Raw genomic sequence first — 23,404 nt, 5'->3', positions numbered from 1 at the left:
ACCTTCCCTTTTCCTAATCTGTCACCATTCAGATAATAGTCTGTCTCTCTGTTTTTACCACCAAAGTGGATAACCTCACATTTATCCACATTATACTTCATCTGCCATGCATTTGCCCACTCACCTAACCTATCCAAGTCACTCTGCAGCCTAATAGCATCCTCCTCGCAGCTCACACTGCCACCCAACTTAGTGTCATCCGCAAATTTGGAGATACTGCATTTAATCCCCTCGTCTAAATCATTAATGTACAATGTAAACAGCTGGGGCCCCAGCACAGAACCTTGCGGCACCCCACTAGTCACTGCCTGCCATTCTGAAAAGTACCCGTTTACTCCTACTCTTTGCTTCCTGTCTGACAACCAGTTCTCGATCCACGTCAGCACACTACCCCCAATTCCATGTGCTTTAACTTTTCACATTAATCTCTTGTGTGGGACCTTGTCGAAAGCCTTCTGAAAGTCCAAATATACCACATCAACTGGTTCTCCTTTGTCCACTTTACTGGAAACATCCTCAAAAAATTCCAGAAGATTCGTCAAGCATGATCTCCCTTTCACAAATCCATGCTGACTTGGACCTATGATGTCACCATTTTCCAGATGCACTGCTATGACATCCTTAATAATTGATTCCATCATTTTACCCACTACTGAGGTCAGACTGACCGGTCTATAATTCCCTGTTTTCTCTCTCCCTCCTTTTTTTAAAAAGTGGGGTTACATTGGCTCCCCTCCACTCCATAGGAACTGATCCAGAGTCAATGGAATGTTGGAAAATGACTGTCAATGCATCCGCTATTTCCAAGGCCACCTCCTTAAGTACTCTGGGATGCAGTCCATCAGGCCCTGGGGATTTATCGGCCTTCAATCCCATCAATTTCCCCAACACAATTTCCCGACTAATAAAGATTTCCCTCAGTTTCCCCCTCCTTACTAGACCCTCTGACCCCTTTTATATCCGGAAGGTTGTTTGTATCCTCCTTAGTGAATACCGAACCAAAGTACTTGTTCAATTGGTCTGCCATTTCTTTGTTCCCCGTTATGACTTCCCCTAATTCTGACTGCAGGGGACCTACGTTTGTCTTTACTAACCTTTTTCTCTTTACATACCTATAGAAACTTTTGCAATCCACCTTAATGTTCCCTGCAAGCTTCTTCTCGTACTCCATTTTCCCTGCCCTAATCAAACCCTTTGTCCTCCTCTGCTGAGTTCTAAATTTCTCCCAGTCCCCAGGTTCGCTGCTATTTCTGGCCAATTTGTATGCCACTTCCTTGGCTTTAATACTATCCCTGATTTCCCTAGATAGCCACGGTTGAGCCACCTTCCCTTTTTTATTTTTACGCCAGACAGGAATGTACAATTGTTGTAATTCATCCATGAGGTCTCTAAATGTCTGTCATTGCCCATCCACAGTCAACCCCCTAAGTATAATTCGCCAATCTATCCTAGCCAATTCACGCCTCATACCTTCAAAGTTACCCTTCTTTAAGTTCTGGACCATGGTCTCTGAATTTACTGTTTCATTCTCCATCCTAATACAGAAATCCACCATATTATGGTCACTCTTCCCCAAGGGGCCTCGCACAATGAGATTGCTAATTAATCCTCTCTCATTACACAACACCCAGTCTAAGATGGCTTCCCCCCTAGTTGGTTCCTCAACATATTGGTCTAGAAAACCATCCCTTATGCACTCCAGGAAATCCTCCTCCACCGTATTGCTTCCAGTTTGGCTAGCTCAATCTATGTGCATATTAAAGTCACCCATTATAACTGCTACACCTTTATTGCATGCACCCCTAATTTCCTGTTTGATGCCCTCCCCAACATCCCTATTACTGTTTGGAGGTCTGTACACAACTCCTACTAACGTTTTTTGCCCTTTGGTGTTCTGCAGCTCTACCCATATAGATTCCACATCATCCAAGCTAATGTCCTTCCTTACTGTTGCATTAATCTCCTCTTTAACCAGCAATGCTATCCCACCTCCTTTTCCTTTCTGTCTATCCTTCCCGAATATTGCATACCCCTAGATGTTGAGTTCCCAGCCTTGGTCACCCTGGAGCCATGCCTCCGTAATTCCAATTACATCATGTCTGTTAACAGCTATCTGCGCAGTTAATTCATCCACCTTATTACGAACGATCCTCGCATTGAGACACAGAGCCTTCAGGCTTGTTTTTTTAACACTGTTTGTCCTTTTAGAATTATGTTGTAATGTGGCCCTTTTTGATTTTTGCCTTTGATTTCTCTTCCCTCCACTTTTCCTTATCTCCTTTCTACCTTTTGCTTCTGTCTCCATTTTACTTCCCTCTGTCTCCCTGCATAGATTCCCACCCCCCTGCCATATTAGTTTAACTCCTCCCCAACAGCACTAGCAAACACTCCCCCGAGGACATTGGTTCCAGTCCTGCCCAGGTGCAGACGGTCTGGTTTGTACTGGTCCCACCTCCCCCAGAACCGGTTCCAATGTCCCAGGAATTTGAATCCCTCCCCCTTGCACCATTCCTCAAGCCACGTATTTATCTGAGCACTCCTGCAATTCCTACTCCGACTAGCACGTGGCACTGGTAGCAATCCTGATATTACTACCTTTTAAGGTCCTACTTTTTCATTTAACTCCTCGCTCCCTAAATTCAGCTTGTAGGACCTCATCCCGTTTTGCACCGATATCGTTGGTACCTATATGCACCACGACAACTGGCTGTTCACTCTCCCCCTCCAGAATGCCCTGCAGCCACTCCGAGACATCCTTGACCCTTGCACCAGGGAGGCAACATACCATCCTGGAGTCTCGATTGAGGCTGCAGAAATGCCTATCTATTCCCCTTACAATCGAATCCCCTACCACTGTAGCTCTCCCACTCTTTTTCCTACCCTCCTGTGCAGCAGAGCCACTCCTGGTGCCATGAACTTGGCTGCTGCTACCTTCCCCTGATGAGCCATCTCCCCTAACAGTACCTAAAACGGTGTATCTGTTTTGGAGGGGGATGACCGCAGGGGACCCCTGCACTACCTTCCTTCCACTGCTCTGCCTGATGGTCACCCATTCCCTATCTGCCTGTGCAACCTTCACCTGCGGTGTGACCAACCGCACAAGTTGCTGAAGATTGTGCGCCAGTCGAGGTTCACGCTGCAGTACCCGCCGAGTGCCACTGATGTTTTTTTGAAAGCTGAGCAAACGCTTTGCTGGGATCGAGGCTGAAGATTTACAAATGGTGTCGGTCAGCCAGCGCTGCACAAGCCAGAATACCGAGTGGGGGATAAAATCAATATTGCAACTTCAGCAATAGGATCGCAGCACTTGCTTTTAAATTTAAGATCATAAAATCATCAAAATTTGTGGCACAGAAGGAGTCCATTCGGCCCATCGTGTCCATGCCGGGGTGAGGATCGGAGAAACATTATTATGCAGAGCGTTACTGGGATGTGAAGTGTACGTTCAGAAACTGTGCTGAAAGCATAATCCATTGTGACTTTTTATAGTTTAAAGAAAGAAAGACTTGCATTTATATAGCGCCTTTCATGACCACCGGACGTCTCAAAGCACATTACAGCCAATGAAGTACTTTTGGAGTGTAGTCACTGTTATAATGCGGCAGCCAATTTGCGCACAGCAAGCTCCCACAAACAGCAGTGTGATAATGACCAGATAATCTATTTTTTTTGTTATGTTGATTGAGGGATTATCATCATAGGGGGTCCCTCGTATCGAAGATGACTTGCTTCCACGCCAAAAAGGGATGAGTACACGGGTGTTTCAATGAAGGACCTAATATTCCAGGCCCCGAACTACATGTTGAAGGGTGGAAGATGCCTGTGCGTGGATTTCTTTAACATATGGTGGCCGTTGCACACCAGCCACCACATTGAAGAATAAATATTGGCCAGGACACTTACTATGGATTAACGGAATGGTTGTTTAGTATGTTAGATGCAGTTGTTTTTTACACAGCCGTATAGAAAGCAGCATTGTACGTGTCATGTTGGTTCGGTACTGGTGCTTCAGCATGCTGTCACAAACTGATCAGATGTGCTTTTTTTCCCTCGACAGTAAGCTCCCGTCGGAGGAAAGGAAAAGCAGAGAGACCGTCACTCTGTGACTGCTCCTGATTCTTGCTTTCTGGCACCGTGGCAATGGCATAAGGCTAGGAAACTCATTGTTTTATTTAAGAGTGGTCCCAGGCGTAGGAAGATCTATTCAAGAGAAAAATAAAAAAAAAATGGGGCAAATAATGGGTTCTTCATTGAGGGCCTCACTCTCGGGAGTGAAGGAATATCGGGCCGTGAATTGCGGCCTCTCTGGGTGAGTACGATGTGTGCATGCCTGAAGAGGCCTCGCAAGTTCTGGGTTTAGGCCTTCACTGCGCGTGCGTCTAAACCCGGCACTTGCGATCTGTCAAGATTAATTTTCACAGATTGTACGAATGCGAAAGTTAAAGGGCCTCCGCGGGCGGAGAGTTGGGGCTGTTTGCCCGACCCCAGCCCAGCGAATAAGAAATAGGAGCATACGGCCCGTCGAGCCTTCTCCACCATTCAGGAAGATCATGGCTGATCCGATCATGGACTCGGCTCCACTTCCCTGCCCGCTCCCCATAACCCCTTAATTCCTTATCATTTAAGAATGTCCTTAAAACTCTCACGTCTGGTAAAAGCAGGCATCCAGCGTTAGAGTTTTAAAAGATAGAAAAAAATACATTTTATGACTAATTTTTATATTTAAAAAAACCCTGTCCATTAAGGTAAGTTTATTTTTAACACTATTAAAACATATTTAAAATTTTTTCAAAAAGATAGTTTTTGTTCTAAAACATTCAATTTCTAAATTTTAAATAGTGAGGTGTTTTATTTATGTAAAGTGTTTTCTTTGTTTTTGGGGCTATTCCCGTTGATAGTAAAGGCAGCTCTGCAGAAACGGACCTCACCATTACTATCAATGTGATTGGTGGTCCAGGCCTACATGATCCCAGATTGTGAGTACGCTCCTGGAATGTGTGAGCCTCTGTGTATCTTGGCCCTGGAGCGGAGGTATTTGTTCCTCCGGGACCACCAGGTATTTTCATAACTTTTTTTTTTGCGGTCGGAGGCACCTGCCCGCGCGAAGCCTCCGACCGCAATTTCTGGGCCAATGTATTATCTCTTCTGTTGAGAGAGGGAGAAAAAAAACAACTTTGTGAAATTTTCTTGAGTATTTGGTGCTCGTTATATTGTACAGCATATAAGGAGCATTTGTCAGCTTGCTATCTGTGTAACTGAAAATATTCTAATAAATGAATGCAATGTACTCCAATGTCGCTTCAGTTCAGAGCAAGCTCTTGACATGTATAAAATTCTACAATTTCTTTATCAATAAAATTAATCTCTCCATGAATATCTATTACAAGCCGATTTGCAGGTATTTGTACCAGTCTAATAGACTTGTTAAAAAAAACCTGTCATTTTGTGGTATGAAATATCCGATCAGTTTGTGACAGCAGCCTGAAACCCCAGTACCAAACTAACATGACACTCACAATGCTGCTTCATATGTGTGTGGCTGTATAAACGTGTCCCATGTCACTGATTCCCTGATCAGTGGAAATCATGCAGTACATTTTATATGCTGTTCAAGGTGATGGATTTGAGTGCGGGGGAGTGGAACCATTTCAATTTCAGGCACTCAGTGATGCCATCAAGCATTAGTTCCAGAGCAGGTATAGAATAAGCAGAAGCTTCAGATCTTTCTCCTCGGGTAAACAAAACAAGTTTTTAACCAATGATATTTTTCAGGTAATGAAGCATAGAAACATAGAAAATAGGTGCAGGAGCAGGCCATTCAGCCCTTCTAGCCTGCACCGCCATTCAATGAGTTCATGGCTGAACATGAAACTTCAATACCCCCTTCCTGCTTTCTCGCCATACCCCTCGATCCCCCGAGTAGTAAGGACTTCATCTAACTCCCTTTTGAATATATTTAGTGAATTGGCCCCAACCACTTTCTGTGGCAGAGAATTCCACAGGTTCACCACTCTCTGGTGAAGAAGTCTCTCCTCATCTCGGTCCTAAATGGCTTACCACTTATCCTTAGACTGTGACCCCTGGTTCTGGACTTCCCCAACATTGGGAACATTCTTCCTGCATCTAACCTGTCTTAAACCCGTCAGGATTTTAAACGTTTCTATGAGGTCCCCTCTCATTCTTCTGAACTCCAGTGAATACAAGCCCAGTTGATCCAGTCTTTCTTGATAGGTCAGTCCCACCATCCCGGGAATCAGTCTGGTGAATCTTCGCTGCACTCCCTCAATAGCAAGAATGTCCTTCCTCAAGTTAGGAGACCAAAACTGTATACAATACTCCAGGTGTGGCCTCACCAAGGCCCTGTACAACTGTAGCAACACCTCCCTGCCCCTGTACTCAAATCCTCTCGCTATGAAGGCCAACATGCCATTTGCTTTCTTAACCGCCTGCTGTACCTGCGTGCCAACCTTCAATGACTGATGTACCATGACACCCAGGTCTCGTTGCACCTCCGCTTTTCCTAATCTGTCACCAGTCAGATAATAGTCTGTCTCTCTGTTTTTACCACCAAAGTGGATAACCTCACATTTATCCACATTATACTTCATCTGCCATGCACTTGCCCACTCACCTAACCTATCCAAGTCACTCTGCAGCCTCATAGCATCCTCCTCGCAGCTCACACTGCCACTCAACTTAGTGCCATCCGCAAATTTGGAGATACTACATTTAATCCCCTCGTCCAAATTATTAATGTACAATGTAAACAGCTGGGGCCCCAGCATAGAACCTTGCGGTACCCCACTAGTCACTGCCTGCCATTCTGAAAAGTACCCATTTACTCCTACTCTTTGCTTCCTGTCTGACAACCAGTTCTCAATCCACGTCAGCACACTACCCCCAATCCCATGTGCTTTAACTTTGCACATTAATCTCTTGTGTGGGACCTTGTCGAAAGCCTTCTGAAAGTCCAAATATACCACATCAACTGGTTCTCCTTTGTCCACTTTACTGGAAACATCCTCAAAAAATTCCAGAAGATTTGTCAAACATGATTTCCCCTTCACAAATCCATGCTGACTTGGACCTATCATGTCACCATTTTCCAAATGCGCTGCTATGACATCCTTAATAATTGATTCCATCATTTTACCCACTACTGAGGTCAGGCTGACCGGTCTATAATTCCCTGTTTTCTCTCTTCCCTTCTTTTTTAAAAAGTGGGGTTACATTGGCTACCCTCCACTCGATAGGAACTGATGCAGAGTCAATGGAATATTGGAAAATGACTGTCAATGCATCCGCTATTTCCAAGGCCACCTCCTTAAGTACTCTGAGATGCAGTCCATCAGGCCCTGGGGATTTATCGGCCTTCAATCCCATCAATTTCCCCAACACAATTTCCCGACTAATAAAGATTTCCCTCAGTTCCTCCTCCCTACTAGACCCTCTGACTCCTATTATATCCGGAAGGTTGTTTGTGTCCTCCTTAGTGAATACTGAACCAAAGTACTTGTTCAATTGGTCTGCCATTTCTTTGTTCCCTATTATGACTTCCCCTGATTCTGACTGCAGGGGACCTATGTTTGTCTTTACTAACCTTTTCCTCTTTACATACCTATAGAAACTTTTGCAATCCGCCTTAATGTTCCCTGCAAGCTTCTTCTCGTACTCCATTTTCCCTGCCCTAATCAAACCCTTTGTCCTCCTCTGCTGAGTTCTAAATTTCTCCCAGTCCCCGGGTTCGCTGCTATTTCTGGTCAATTTGTATGCCACTTCCTTGGCTTTAATACTATCCCTGATTTCCCTAGATAGCCACGGTTGAGCCACCTTCCCTTTTTTATTTTTACGCCAGACAGGAATGTACAATTGTTGTAATTCATCCATGCGGTCTCTAAATGTCTGCCATTGCCCATCCACAGTCAACCCCTTAAGTATCATTCGCCAATCTATCCTAGCCAATTCACGCCTCATACCTTCAAAGTTACCCTTCTTTAAGTTCTGGACCATGGTCTCTGAATTAACTGTATCATTCTCCATCCTAATGCAGAATTCCACCATATTATGGTCACTCTTCCCCAAGGGGCCTCGCACAATGAGATTGCTAATTAGTCCTCTCTCATTACACAACACCCAGTCTAAGATGGCCTCCCCCTAGTAGGTTCCTCGACATATTGGTCTAGAAAACCATCCCTTATGCACTCCAGGAAATCCTCCTCCACCGTATTGCTTCCAGTTTGGCTAGCCCAATCTATGTGCATATTAAAGCATGAACTACTATCCCTTCCATACCAGCCTCCCTCACCTGCTTGATTACCAGAGCAATTGTTCTGAGCAATTTTACTTTTTGTAAAATAAAGGTTACCTTTTGATAATGGCCGTTTGTCAGAAAAGCTCATTTGTCTGATGGGAATTTACAAATGTTAACATCCGCTATTCTGTACAGAATCTAAAATTTGGTCAGTAAAGTTCTAAGGATGCTGGGGTGACAATCCATGCAACACGTGTATTTACACAACCCCAAACACGCAAAGGCACAAGGATCTCCTTCCAGAAAGCACTGAACGGAAATCAGTTTGAATTTGCCAATATTGGCCTAGCTAAAATCTAATATAAAAAAGATGTAGAAACATAGAAACATAGAAAATAGGTGCAGGAGTAGGCCATTCGGCCCTTCTAGCCTGCACCGCCATTCAATGAGTTCATGGCTGAACATTCAACTTCAGTACCCCATTCCTGCTTTCTCGCCATACCCCTTGATCCCCCTAGTAGTAAGGACCTCATCTATAGAAGCATAGAAAATAGGTGCAGGAGTAGGCCATTCGGCCTAGTGGCAGAAATGTTCATGATTTGGAACAGGTTGGATCCTACTTTCTGTCTCGGGTTATTTGTTGTCCATGCAGTTCAATAATACACACACACACACACACACACACACACACCCGCACACATTGCAAAATGAAGTGTGTGGAGAGCACGTCTTCAAATACATGCACGCACATTCCAGATTTTTAAAAATGTATTCGTTCTGGGATGTGGGCATCGCTGGCAAGGCCAGCATTTATTGCCCATCCCTAGTTGTCCTTGAGAAGGTGGTGGTGAGCCCCCTTCTTGAACTACTGCAGTCCGCATGGTGAAGGTGCTCCCACAGAGCTGACTTTGTCGTAGTGGTTTGGTACAGCTGAGTAGCTCGATAGGCCATTTCAGAGGGCAGTTAGGAGTCAAACACATTGCTGTGGGTCTAGAGTCACCTATTGGCCAGACCGGGAACATTCCTTCCCTAAAGGACATTGGGGAACCAGTTGGGTTTTTCCGACAGTCCAATAGTTTCAACAGATTCCATTTATCTGTTGATGACCATGGGTTAGAATTTGCAATGGCCTAGCGCCCGGTTTCTGGGCGGTATTGGCCATTGTGGGCGATAACCAGGTGAGCGAGAAATCCCCTACCGGAGTTACTCCGATGGTTTCGAGGTACCGCTGGGGATTGCCCAGGCCCGCGATATTTGGCTCCGCGGTGACCCGCAGGTAAGTATGGAAAAAAAACGCCCCTGAGGATCAGCAGAGCTGGGCGGGAGTTGAGTAACTCTGCAAGAAAAAAGGTTAGTAATTAGTTTTTTTTACTCATTATTTTTTTAAATTCTGTTGTGATTCAGGTTAAAAGGGTCTTGAGAATGTTTTAATTTTGTTTTATCCGATGTTTTTTGAAAAAATATTTTGTGTTTTTCTGCTGCTAGGCCCAACTCGCAGCCTTGGGCTAAATTTTGTGATTTAAAAAAATTTAGCGCACGTTTTCTTTAGGAACCGTCCAATGAACCCTTAATTTCACTTTTTTGCCCAGAATCGGTACAATGCCCACTTTTTTTGCTAGGCGGATTTTTTCTTTTTTGGGGGTAAGTTTTCGCAGGCGATAACCTTGGGAATCTTAGCAGTTTTTTGGGCGGAATCGGGGGGCTGGTGGGCTGATGGGAAATTCTAGCCCTTGGTCACCAACAGATAAAGCAAACTGTTCTGCATTCTGAAAAGATTCCTGTGTAAAATATTCACTGCTGGCCAATGCTGTTACGGATCACGGCTTGTCTGTCGTCGTGGAGCAGGCGAAGGATGGCGACAAACCTTTGGGGGCAGCCGAAACGGAGGAGGACGCTCCATAGTCCCTCGAGGTTGATGATGTCAAAGGCCTTTGTGAGGTCAAAGAAGGCCATGTACAAGGGTTGGTGCTGTTCCCTGCATCTCTCTCGCAGTTGTCGCGCCGTGAAGATCATGTCCGTTGTACCCCGTAGTGGACAGAATCCGCACTGTGACTCCGGGAGGAGCTCCTCAGCCACAGGGAGAAGATGTTTAAGGAGGATTCTAGCGATGACTTTCGCAGTGGCCAACAACAGGGCGATTCCTCTGTAGTTGCCGCAGTTGGACTTGTCCCCTTTTTTTTTAAAAGATGGCCCAAGACCGCCCTAAATGGAGGAAGAGCACCTCAAGTCTCGTCGCCAAGAGCATGTGGAAAGCAAGCGCAGGCCACCAGACTCCCCACCCATCCTTTCCTTCAACGACTGTCTGTCCCACCTGTGACAGAGACTAATTCCCGTATTGGACTGTACAGTCACCTGAGAACGCACTTTTAGAGTGGAAGCAAGTCTTCCTCTATTCCGAGGGGCTGCCAATGAATGAATGTTACGGAGGGAGCCTTTGCCAATGTTTGCTGCATCCAATGCCGTATTTTATTGAGAATTAGAATGAAGGCCTATGTACTTAGTTATATTTGGGACGTGACCGAGTATAGACAGTGAGGAGCAGCAAATCCCAATTCAATCCTCTGCTTACCTGACATGCACACTTTAGCGGGATATTTATCAGGATTGGGAACTTTGGCCGATGTTTTTCCTTTCCTGAACTCGGGAGCTCCAGCTGCTGTGCCTCCGTTGCTATGCCAGCTGAGATCAGTTTCCAGAATATCCTTGCTGTTGCCCAGGGAAAAGGTTCTTCGTCCAGTCATCATGGACTCCATTTTCTGTTGGCATGTCACAATATTCCTTGAAATAGGAATTCAATATCGCCTGATCCTACAATATCCCACGTGCAGAGGAGATTTACGAGGATGTTGCCTGGTCTGGAGAACTTTAGCTATGAAGAAAGATTGGATAGGCTGCGGTTGTTTTCTTTGGAACAGAGGAGGCTGAGGGGAGACCTTATTGAGATGTATAAAATTATATGGGACCTAGATACAGTGGGTAGGACGGACCTATTTCCCTTAGCGGAGGGGTCAATGACCAGCGGGCATAGATTTAAAGTAATTGGTAGGAGGTTTAGAGGGGAACTTTCTTCACCCAGAGGATGGTGGGGGTCTGGAACTCGCTGCCTGAAAGGGTAGTGGAGGCAGAAGCCTTAATTTAAAAAGCACCTGGATGTGCACTTGAAGTGCCGTAACCTACAGGGTTACGGACCAAGAGCTGGAAAGTAGGATTAGGCTGGATAGCTCTTTGTCGGCAGGCGTGGACACGATGGGCCGAAATGGCCTCCTTCCGTGCTGTAAATTTCTATGATTCTATGCCTGTGCACTTTTCAACAGCGGTAACCTCTTTTATGTTGTGCTTTTGTGCTGGGCATTGTGATTCTCCGATGTGTTGAATTTTTAGGTGATTGGTGGCATTACATATTGCGGGGTCAGTGCTGTGAGCCAGTTAGAGCGGGTTCCTTGTGCACTGTAATCAGTTCCAGCTAATCCCGGCGTGCTGCATCCGCAGTTTGTTTCATTGGTTGCTAGCTTGCAACACCATACCTCTTGAAAATAATGGTTTGGATGGAAACAGAAAATTGAGTATTGTAGTGAAAGCCAGAATAAAGTATAGGACAATTAAGGATTTGGTTAATTTAAGTGTGTTGCCCGCCTCCGCCCCTGCCTCAGCTCATCTGCTGAAACCCTCATCCATGTCTTTGTTACCTCGAGACTTGACTATTCCAATGCACTCCTGGCTGGCCTCCCACATTATACCCGACGTAAACGAGAGGTGATCCAAAACTTGGCAGCCCGTGGTCCTAATTCACACCAAGTCCCGCTCACCCATTGTTCCTGTGCTCACTGACCTACATTGTCTCCTGGTTAAGCAACGCCTCGATTTCAAAATTCTCATCCTTGTTTACAAATCCCGCCATGGTCTCGCCCCCCCCCCCCCCCATCTCTGTAATCTCTTTCAGCCTCACAATCCCCCGAGATGTCTGCGCTCCTCAATTCTGCCCTCTTGAGCATCCCTGATTATAATCGCTCAACCACAGGTGGCCGTGCCTTCAGCTGCCTGGGCCCCAAGCTCTGGAACTCCCTGCCTAAACCTCTCCACCTCTTTTTCCTCCTTTAGGACGCTCCTTAAAACCTACTTCTCTGCCGTAATTTCTTATGTGGCTCGGTATCAAAATGATTTGTTTTGCCTTATAACACTGCTGTGAAGCGCCGTGGGACGTTTTATTACATTAAAGGCACTGATATAAATACAAGTTGTTGTATAAAACTTTAAGGTGCCACATCTAAGTATGTGATTAGATTTCTTTAATGTAATAGGAAATTCTGATGGCGTACAGTACTAATTGGGTTTAATGTAACTTGCTATGGTTTGCAGGACCCTATGCCAGTGTCCACATTAGTCCTTGGGGATGCCTCTGATACCACACCCAACTCTGTAGCACAAAGACTAGGTAAGATGGTTTCTTCATTTTAAAGAATTTTATTTGCAGTTTGTTTACATTTTTTCTAGCTTGTTCCCTTCATGCTATCATCATCCCTGTACCACCGCAACCGCCCCCCCGCCCCCCCCCAAAATACCATTGGTGGAATGACTGGATCTCACAATGCCTTGCTCACAGCTTTGAGTTTTGTGATTTACTTAAAGGGAACTCTCATATCCACCAGGCCAAGACGGAAAACACATTTACGTTCATGATACTACATTCGGGAGGCTTCCATAAAACCCCTCGAGCTCCTCTGGCCAGTTTAGAAGAAAAGCTTGCCATCTGAACGGCAATCACATCATGCCTTGAGCCTCCAACTCCTCGCTCTCGCAATGTTCTTGTCCCTCTTTTGTTTGTCACTATCACCAAAGATGGGAATTTCCCAGCCTTGTAGCGGATTTCTCGGCGATTTTTGGGCGGAACATTCCCTGAAGTCTTGCGTCGGCGGTTTTGAAATAACCGCTGGGGAGCGGACCGCCGGCGTGCAAGACTGGAAAGAGCGCTTTTGCCCGATATTTGGCTCAGCGGTGACCGGTACATAGGACCAGGACAAACCTGCGTTGTAGCCCTTGGAACGGCAGTATTTATGAAGACCTGCAAAAAAAGGTAAGTTCAAGTTTTTATTTTAAAATTCTTTTGCAGCAATTCACTAGAAAAGGGTCTCGTGAATGTTTTGTGATTTAAAAAAAAAATGTTTTGTTTTTTGGAAAAACGTTGTGGTTTCACCCCCCCCCTCTGAAAAGTTGCAGAAAACTCGTGGTTTGTGCCGCAAATCCTTGTGCAACGCCAATTTATTTTCTCGCTGGGCGCATTTTTCCTGAATGTTCGGCCTCGAAATCATAGCGGAGTCATAGCGCTATTTTTGGCGGAAAAACCCCAGTATGACCAAAGATCAAATTTGTAACCAGTGTTCCTCAGAACCTTTTGTTTCCTTCTAAGCTTCAATTACGGTGCCTTGTGTGCTCTCAGTCCACCCTATATCTCAACTATGCTGCAATTGCAACTTACTGTGTCTCACCACCCATCACCCCTGTGCTCGCTGACCTACATTGGCTTCCGGTTAAGCAACTCCTCGATTTAAAAATTCTCATCCTTGTTTTCAGCTCTCTCCGTGGCCTTGTCCCTCCCGACCTCTGTAATCTCCTCCAGCCCCTCCCCCCGAGATGTCTGCGCTCCTCTAATTCTGCCCTCCTGAGCGTCCCTGATTATAATCGCTCAACCATTGGTGGCCGTGCCTTCTGTTGCCTAGGCCCCAAGCTCTGGAACTCCCTGCCTAAACCCCTCTACCTCTCTTTCCTCCTTCAACACGCTCCTTAAAACCTACCTCTTTGACCAAGCTTTTGGTCATCTGCGCTATTTTCTACTTCTGCGGCTTGGTGTCAAATTTTGTAATCTCCTAATACTCCTGTGAAGCGGCTTGGGATGTTTCACTGTTAAAGGTGCTATATAAATGCAAGTTGTTGTCGTCTCCTATTCTAGCTCATTCGTTTCCAAGACCTCAACACTCTGCAACTCCTTATCTCCCTCGGTATTTTCCCCTTTCAAGCTTTTAAAACCAAGCTTGAAGTCACTAGAAGCCTTCATTGTTCCCCTTAGTTTTGCAACTCAAAGAACAAGTTTTTCTCTTTCTGCCCTTGCACCACAAAACAAATGAGTGCAATCCCATGGCGATTGAGAGAAAGCGAAGACCATTCCCTCAGTGAAATTAAAGGGTCTGTTGCTCTCTGCTCATTTATTAATGAACTGGGAAGCTACATGAAGTAGAGATATAATGACAGCAACCTATCAGTATTGTGGAATTTTATTAATTCTTTTATTTTTTTGTCAAGTTTACAGACCTTGTTTATAGCTGTCATAAGCCACTCCCTATATTATCACAGTTACCTTGACGTGTTGCAATGGGTGATTACCCTCTTCGTATCCTGGTCGGTTTTAATTTGTCATTTGTTTCAATGGGGTGAATTCCAGGTGTGTGCGGGTGCCCAAGAAATGGGAGCTCACCCACTCGCCTACCTACCTGGCCCTCTAATATATCCATAGACTATCCGAGGCATACAAGATACTCCATGAACAGTGATAGCCACTGCGTTGGGAAGAGTAGGCTTCAGTGGTAGATTAAAGAGCAACCTCACAGGATTTGTAGCACAAAGCAAGGTGACGGAGATGCAGATTAACCAACAAACTTGCATATTCTAAAACAAGGCTGTGGCATTTCCGAGCAGGTAATATTATGCAAAGAACAGAACAAAGTACCTTCTGATTTATATTTGCAATGAGTAGGCAGGGTGTCTTCCTGTTCCTCATTCATAAATGTATCCCGTGCAATGTATTCTAGAGACCGTGTCTTTCAGGATCACACAGGATATACGGCACAGAAACAGGCCATTCGGCCCAACCAGCCTATGCTGGCGTTCATGCTCCACTTGAGTCTCCTGATTTTCCTCATCTAACCCTATCAGCATAACCCTCTATTCCCTTCTCCCTCATATGCTTGTCTAGCCTCCCCTTAAATACATCGATACTATTCGCTTCAACCACTCCCTGTGGTAGCCAGTTCCACATTCTCACCACGCTCTAGGTAAAGACGTTCCTTCTGAATTCCCTGTTGGATTTCTTGGTGACGATCTTATATTGATGGCCTCAAGTTATGCTCTTCCCCACAAGTGGAGACACCCTCATCTCCTTCTGGAAAGGGAAGCAGTATCCCAGTTATATTTAGGACCGAGATGAGGAGAAATTTTTTCACTGAGGGTGGTGAACCTGTGGAATTCTCTACCACAGAAGGCTCTGGAGGCCAAGTCACTGAATATATTTAAGAGGGAGATAGATTTCTAGAAACAAGGCATCAAGGGGTATGGGAAAAAAGCGGAAATATGGTGTTGAGAGAGAGGATCAGCCATGATCGTATTGAATGGCGGTGCAGACTCGAAGGGCCGAATGGCCTAACACTGCTCCTATTTTCTCTGTTTCTATATATAAATAAATGGCAAATATTAAGCTGTTGAATTGTACTGAGAACCTGTGATCCACAATAGGTTTTAACTCTGCTTTAATTTGTTCCCTTGCATGAAATCTCCCACCCAGCCAAGAAGACGGGGAAACAGGTTTTCATCAGTTATAACCTGCCCAACACCAACACCAGCCTATCACTACAGGTGGAAAACCGAATCAAACAAGAAATGGACGCTCACCCGGACAAATTCTAAATGCAATTTTCTTTTTTACTTTTTAAGATATTCTGTTGGCTTGTTTAATAAAAGGTTCTAAAAGTCACTCTCTTTTTCTTTGTGCAGCCGACAAATCTGGGGATCAAACCCTGAAGTGAGGGTTGTTGTGGAGGTTTCCGAAATTACTGCAGAGAAATATGAAATAGTATAATTGGGGGGGGGGAGGGGAGGAAAGAATTGTGGAAGAAATTGCACCTTAAATGGTAAGTGAAGGAACAGATATTTAAAGATGGGAAGGTAAATGGGGAATGTGTTTTATACACAGTGCCATTGAATTTAAAAACAAGGATCTGATGTTGAAGTTGGATAAGACCACAGTTGAAGTTCAGAGTGCAATTCTGGAAACCCCATTATAGGAAAGATGGGAGCCATGGAAAGATGCTGCGACAGTTCACTCGGATACCAGGAAGAAGGTAACTTTTGTCAATATAGGCTTTAAAATGTGTGCCTTTTTCACTGAAACAGAGAAGGTTACGAGGCACTAATAAAGGTTTTCAAAATGATGGAAGGCTATGAGCGACTCAACAGTGAAAGACCATTTCCATGGGATGCCGAGCAAAAGCAGAGGGGAAATGGATTCGAAGAGCTAGCACTGGTGTAGGTGCAATGGGCCAAATGGCCTCCTGCACTGTAAATCTTACAATTCCACTGCAGATCCAAGGCGGATCCTTGGAGGCTCTGGGGCCCAGTAGGGTCTTGCATGTAGTGGATGGCTCATGGGCAGTCTACCTGTGATTATCTGTCCATTTGAGAGGCGGAGAGGTTTAGGGAGGGAGTTTGAGCTTGGAACCCAGGTAGCTGAAGGCACGGCCACCGATGGTTGCCGATTATAATCTCGGGGGGGGGGGGGGGGGGGGGGGAAGCGTGGTTGTGGGGCTGACAGAGATGGGGAGGTGCGAGGCCATGGAGGGATTTGTAAACAAGGATGAGAATTTTGAAAAGTGCCAGAGAAGTTGACTGGCAGTAATTAACATTTATTACATTGTTAAAGAACTTGAAATAACTTGACATAACTTTCTGTGATGAGTTTAGTTTGTATTTCACAGAGAGAGAGGTCCTGTGGGAAGGCAGACAGGAGGAGTATGTTTGAGTTTGTGTGTGTGTGTATATATATATATATATATATTGGCACATGCAGCAGAGCTTGGTCTCCAGTCATCTTGGATCCCCTTGTCACTGGACCAAGACCTTGTTCTGTCAAGCCCGTGTGGTGGCTGGTGTGCAACGGTCACCCCACGTTAAAAGAATTCACGCCCTGGCACCTTCCACCGTTTAAAATGAGTTCATCAGTCACCTGAGTACTCATTTTTAGTCATCCTCGCCCCTGAGAGACTGCCTATGAGGAGTTGACAGTAATGAGTTCCTGCAGTTTTTCAGCACCAGATGATGATCTGAAACTTAGCAGGTGGGACCCAAGGTATGAAAGCAGCGGGGTAATGTTTCCAGGATTTGAGCCCATTAGGAGAACCCTGGCGTTTGGCAGCATTGCGGTGGGAAAATCTTGGGGGCTTGGCGGAACTTCTGGGTTCAGTGAGGGGTTTTCTCAGTGGGAGATTTCTGGGAAAGGGTTGGAGGCCTGGGATCTTGCAGCCCTGAAGGAGCAGGTTCCAGGGTCTGGTATCCTGGGTTGGGAAAGGGTGTCAGAATTTGGGGGGGAAAAGTTTGTAAGAGATCTCGGGGATAATGAGGCAAGTTTGTAAAAAAAATTTAAAATTGGTACTTGCAAAATAAATGAGTCTTTTCCTGACTCAAGAGCGTGATTAAAAATTACAGCTGAGTAACAAAACATTTTCTGAATTCTTAGTAGAATCTTTATATTTCATTACCGATGCTGTCTATTTCTTTTCTCTTTCCCCCCCCAAGCTCTTTGCCTTGTCTATTTGTGGAACATTAACATAAGAAATAGGAGGAGGCCATTTGGCCCCTCGAGCCTGCTCTGACATTCAATAAGATCATAGCTGATCTGATCTTGGCTTCAACTCCCCTGTAATTCAAAGATTTATCTCCACCTTAAATATATTCAATGACCCAGCCTCCACAGCTCTCTGGGGCAGAGAATTCCACAGATTTACGACCCTCAGAAGAAATTCCTCCTCATTTCTGTTTTAAATGTGCGACCCCTTATTCTGAAACTATGCCCCCTAGTTCTAGATTCTCCCTCGAGGGGAAACATCCTCACTGCATCTACCCTGGTAAGCCTCCTCAGAATCTTAAGTTTCAATAAAATCCCCTCATATTCTTCCAAACTCCAATGAGGATAGGCCCAACCTTTCTTCATAAGACAAGCCTTTCATCTCAGGAATCATCCTAGTGAACCTTCTCTGAACTGCCTCCAATGCAAGTATATCCCTCCTTTAATAGAAACATAGAAAATAGGTGCAGGAGTAGGCCATTCGGCCCTTCTAGCCTGCACCGCCATTCAATGAGTTCATGGCTGAACATGCAAATTCAGTACCCCCTTCCTGCTATAGAAACATCAAAACTGTATGCAATATTCCAGGTGTGATCTCACCAATGCCCTGTACAGTTGTAGCAGGACTTCCCTACTTTTATACTCCATCCCCCTTGCAATAAAGACCAACATTCCATTTGCTTTCCTAATTACTTGCTGTACCTGCATACTAACTTTGTGTTTCATGTGCATGGACCCCCAGATCCCTCTGTACCACAGCATTTTGTAATCTCTCCCCATTTAAATAATTTGCTTTTTTATTTTTCCTACCAAAGTAGATAACCACATTTTACTCCATCTGCCAAATCTTTGCCCATTCACTTGCCTATCTGTCACTTTGCAGATTCTTTGTGGCCTCAGAACTTGCTTTCCCACGTATCTTTGTATCAGCAAATTTGGCTATTACACTCGGTCCCTTTATCCAAGTCATTAATATAGATTGTAAATAGTTGAGGCTAGCACTGATCCCTGAGGCACCCCACTCGTTAGTTCGCCAACCTGAAACTGACCATTTATCCTGACTCTACCCACCTTTCTTGCAACTCCAAGTTTGAATTTCTCCAATCAAGTTTCTGCCCAATTTCAGTATTGAAACAGCCCTATTCAAAGTTACAGATGATTTCCTCTGCGACTGTGATCATGGTGCATTGTCCCTCCTTGACTTCTCTGCAGCCTTTGACATGGCGAACCACACTATCGCCTCCAATAGCTCTCCATTGTCCAGTTTAGTCGGTCTGCCCTTGCTTGGTTCCACTCTTACTAATCCAATCATAGTCAGAACATCTCCAGCAATGGCATCTCTTCATACCCTCCCAAATACATTTATACATCAAAAAATATCCCAAGGAACTTCATTGTAGAATAATGAGTCAAAAATCAATGAGTTGCTGGAGATATTAAGCAGGATGACAAAACTTTGTGAAAGAGGTGAGTTTTGCAGAAAGTCTTAAAGGAGGAAAGGGAAGTGGAGAGAGGGAATTCCAGAGCTTAAGGCCTAGATGTGTCAGTGGGCAGCACTCTTACCTCTGAGTAAGAAGGTTGTGGGTTCAAGTCCCACTCCAGGGACTTAAGCATAAAAATCTAGGCTGACACACCAGTGCAGTGCTGAGGGAGTGCTGCACTGTCAGAGGTGCCATCTTTTGGATGAGACGTTAAACCGAGGCCCCTTCTGCTCTCTCAGGTGGGCGCAAAGGATTCCTGGTCACTATTTTGAAGAATAACAGGAGAAATATCCTAGGTGTCCTGGCCAATATTTATCCCTCAATCAACATAACAAAAACATTATCTGGTCATTATCACATTGCTCTTTGTGGGAGCTTGCTGTGCACAAGTTGGCTGCCACATTTACCACATTACAAAAGTGACTACACGCCAAAAGAATTCTTCATTGGTTGTAAAGCGCTTTGAGACTTCCGGTGGTCATGAAAGGCGCTATATAAATGCAAGCCTTTTAGCAAGCTGAAAGAATTTCAGGATGTACAATGCTCACCTCCACCGCTGCCTCAGCCCAACTGACCCATATCTCTGACACCTAAAGACGTCACTATTCCAGTACTCTCGTGGCCAGCCTCTGCAAAACTTCAGCTCATCCAAAACCCTGCCCATATCCTATCTTACACCACATCCCACTCACCCACCACCCCTCTGCTCGTTGACCCACAATGCATTTATACATCAAAAAATATCCCCCAATGTCACAAAGTTAAAATGTTCAACTTTGTCTTTAAATACCTTCATGGGGTCATCTCTATCTTCTCCAACTCACTCGTAACTCTGCACTTGTTCTACTCTGGCTTCCTGTGCATTTCTCCTTCCCTTTGCCCCACATTTGGCAGTTGTGCCTTCAGTCGCCGAGGTCCCACGCTCGAATTCCCTGCCGAAACCCCTCCGTCTCCCTTTTCTCCTTTAACAGCATCATTAAATCCCAACTCTTGACCAAGGTTTGGTCCCCCATCTAATTTGGCTTGGCATACATTTTTGACAGATTACACCTCTGTCAAACCACTGGAAATGTTTTTCTACAATCAAGCACTATATAAATGCAAGTTGTTGCTGTATTATGTTCATTTTAAGTTGGAAGAGGAGATTTTATTTTTAAACTTATGTAATGAAATGCAACATTACTGAGAATGTACGTTATAAAACTGTGGCTTCAAATATACAGGTTTGGTTTACCCCGAAACTAAATCTGATAGATGTTAAATATCATTGTAATTCCTACATTGCAATTGTGTCTACACTTCAAAAAGTACTTCATTGACTGTAAAGCACTTTGGGACATCCGGTGGTCATGAAAGGCACTATATCAAAACATAAAAGATAATGAGGGGGCTCGACAAGATGGATGCAGAGAGGATATTTCCACTCCTAGGGGAAACTAAAACTAGGGGGCATAGTCTTAGAATAAGGGGCTGCCCATTTAAAACTGAGATGAGGAGGAACTTCTTCTCTGAGGGTTGTAAATCTATGGAATTCTCTGCCCCAGAGAGATGTGGAGGCTGGGTCATTGAATATATTTTAAGGTGGAGATAGACAGATTTTTGAGCGATAAGGGAATAAAGGGTTATGGGGAGCGGGCAGGGAAATGGAGCTGAGTCCATGATCTTATTAAATGGCAGAGCAGGCTCGAGGGGCCAAATGGCCTACTCCTGCTCCTATTTCTTATGTTTTTATATAAATACAAGTCTTCTTAATGTGCTATATTTTGAATGATGTTACATTAGGTTTTCTGCTCCTCTTCATGGGCCTGTTGCATCTGGTTTCAATTCTGTACCCGAGGAGAGGCTCATTTATTGGAGACAAAGTGAGGGCAATAGCGATTGAATTTACACGCTGAGAAATGGTTCAATTAGCAGATTTCACAACATTACGGAAAAAAACATGATGCCCAGTTTAATACGGCGTGGATTGTACAAAATGGTGAAAATTCTACTGAAACCTAACTTTCTGCCTGGGCATGACCAGAGAATTCACAGACAATTGGAAAATGTGCCCCTAAATATTACTTCAAAAGAAAAAAGACAACATTCTATGTAGCAAGACTTTAAGCTATAATCACAGCAACATGTTTTTGGTATATGGTTCACTGTCAGATTGTAATAGTAGATTGGTGGTATTGGAGAGATATAATTATACAGTAGTTCCATCAACTGTGTCACCCTTCTATAAAGACCATAGGCAGACCCAAGAGATGGATGCTTTGCTCTCTGAGTGGTTAGAATGGTAAGCACTCTATTTAGTGACAAACTGAGCCATGTAAGATCAGAGGTTTCATTCTCAATGTTTACTAAGTTAATCACATTTGGGACAGCGAATGGGGTTTTTCAAATCTTCTCAGTACCCCTGGACAGGGGATGGAGGGGTAAAAAAAAAAAATCAGTCAATATATAGCTATCCAATGATTGATGCTGGAAAGTGCATAGGGACATCAAGTGAGGATGTGATCAGGCACTATTGTGATGCCACCCACAGTTGAATACCCCACACTGAATCCCACAGTCTATGCTCACACACAAAGAATGGCTATTGGGCAAGATATGTGGAGGGAGCCATACCCCAGTATGAGCCAGCTATTTCATGAGAAGAAATTGGAGGTGGAAAAAATATTCTTTTGGGCAACCTTGTGTGACTGAAGTCAGGTGAACAAATAAGTTATCCCCAGCAGTGACACTCCTGCACAACACTAAAGGGAATATGCACCCAGTTATCTTTTTCAAATTGTATACATAGGCTTTAATGCATTCATAATTATATATATACTTTTAAGTTGTTAATCAAATGCTGCAGTAGCATTTTCATCCTCAAGAGGGCATGATTAGTAACAATATCTGCATCACTTCACCAAATAGTTCGCAGGTTACACAGAAATGACACCATGGAAACCGGCTATTTAGCCGAAGCAGTCTGTTTCAATGTTTATCCTCCACATGCAGAAAGGTCCTAATCCCATGCGCTCATCCTGTTCCCATATTCGTTTATTCATCTGACCTTCTACCACCTACTTAACCTATTCTTAAATATTGACTGTGGACCAAAACTTGCAGTCGGAGGCTTCCATTACTATCAATGAGAATACACCCAAAATCAAATAAAACACCCCACATAAATTTTAAAAACACTTCACTTCAAAAAAATTAATAGAAATTTCATTAAATTAAATGTTTAAGAAAAATGTATTTGTTTGAATTTTAAAAAAGTTTCAATTGTGTTAAAAATATAAACTTACCCATAGACAAAGTTTTTAATATAAAAATATGTAATAAATTTTTTTTTAAAATCTATTAAAACTCTTAGGCTGGTAATAGCAGGCCTTACGCTTGCTTTTACCAGGTGTAAGAGTTTGAAGGACATTCGCTGGGCAAGGGTTGGGCAAATAGCCCAAATCTCTGCCCGCGAAGGGCCTTCTCCTGGGGATGCGTGCGGTTTTGTCAAAAGACATTTTGTCAGATGGCAAGTGCATGTGCTTCACGCGCCTCAACCCGGAAGTTGCGTTTTTCGGGCGCACGCGCACATCGTACACACCCGGACAGGCCGCAACCTTAGGGCCATGGTTTCTGTTTCAGTCACCAACTGCAGTGGTGCATTTCACAACCCTCTGTGTACTAAAGTTTCTGCTGCGCTCTGGATTAAATCTCTTACGTTTAATCCCCTGCCTATTTCTCCTTGTTCTACATTGTTCAACCACTGGAAACTGCCCGTTTTTAATCTGCCTTGTCCCATTCCCTTCATTATTTCAAAGACCTGCAGCCAATCACTCCACAACCTCCCCAAATGAAAATAGCTGCAATTTTCCACATCTTTATGTGTATGTCCTCACACCAGACAGCAGGGTAGAGGAGATGTGAGGAGGAGTTCAGGGCAGTTTCTCACTGGTGTACACAGTGACGGACACGATGGGCCAAATGGCCTCCTGTGTTGTAATTTTTCTCTGACTCTATGAACAGAAGTGGTCCCAAAACAGAACCCCATGGGACACCACCGCCCACTTTCAACCACTCTGAGGAACTACC

General features: G+C 44.4%; 1 protein-coding gene across 1 annotated transcript in view; it reads left to right on the top strand.

The window, feature by feature from the left end:
• The window catches only part of psmg4 (proteasome (prosome, macropain) assembly chaperone 4), a 34,801-nt gene extending 18,812 nt beyond the window's left edge, over nucleotides 1-15,989 (top strand). The window contains exons 2-3 of the mRNA XM_070879805.1: nucleotides 12,608-12,683; nucleotides 15,801-15,989. Of these exons, the coding sequence (XP_070735906.1) occupies nucleotides 12,608-12,683; nucleotides 15,801-15,922 (198 nt within the window). The 3' untranslated portion in view covers nucleotides 15,923-15,989. The remainder of the gene's footprint in view (nucleotides 1-12,607; nucleotides 12,684-15,800) is intronic.
• Nucleotides 15,990-23,404: the final 7,415 nt, after the last annotated feature.

This window comes from Pristiophorus japonicus, chromosome 5 (assembly GCF_044704955.1).
Source record: "Pristiophorus japonicus isolate sPriJap1 chromosome 5, sPriJap1.hap1, whole genome shotgun sequence".
In the NCBI taxonomy this organism is placed as follows: domain Eukaryota; kingdom Metazoa; phylum Chordata; class Chondrichthyes; family Pristiophoridae; genus Pristiophorus; species Pristiophorus japonicus.
This window is presented reverse-complemented; position numbering and strand designations above follow the sequence as displayed.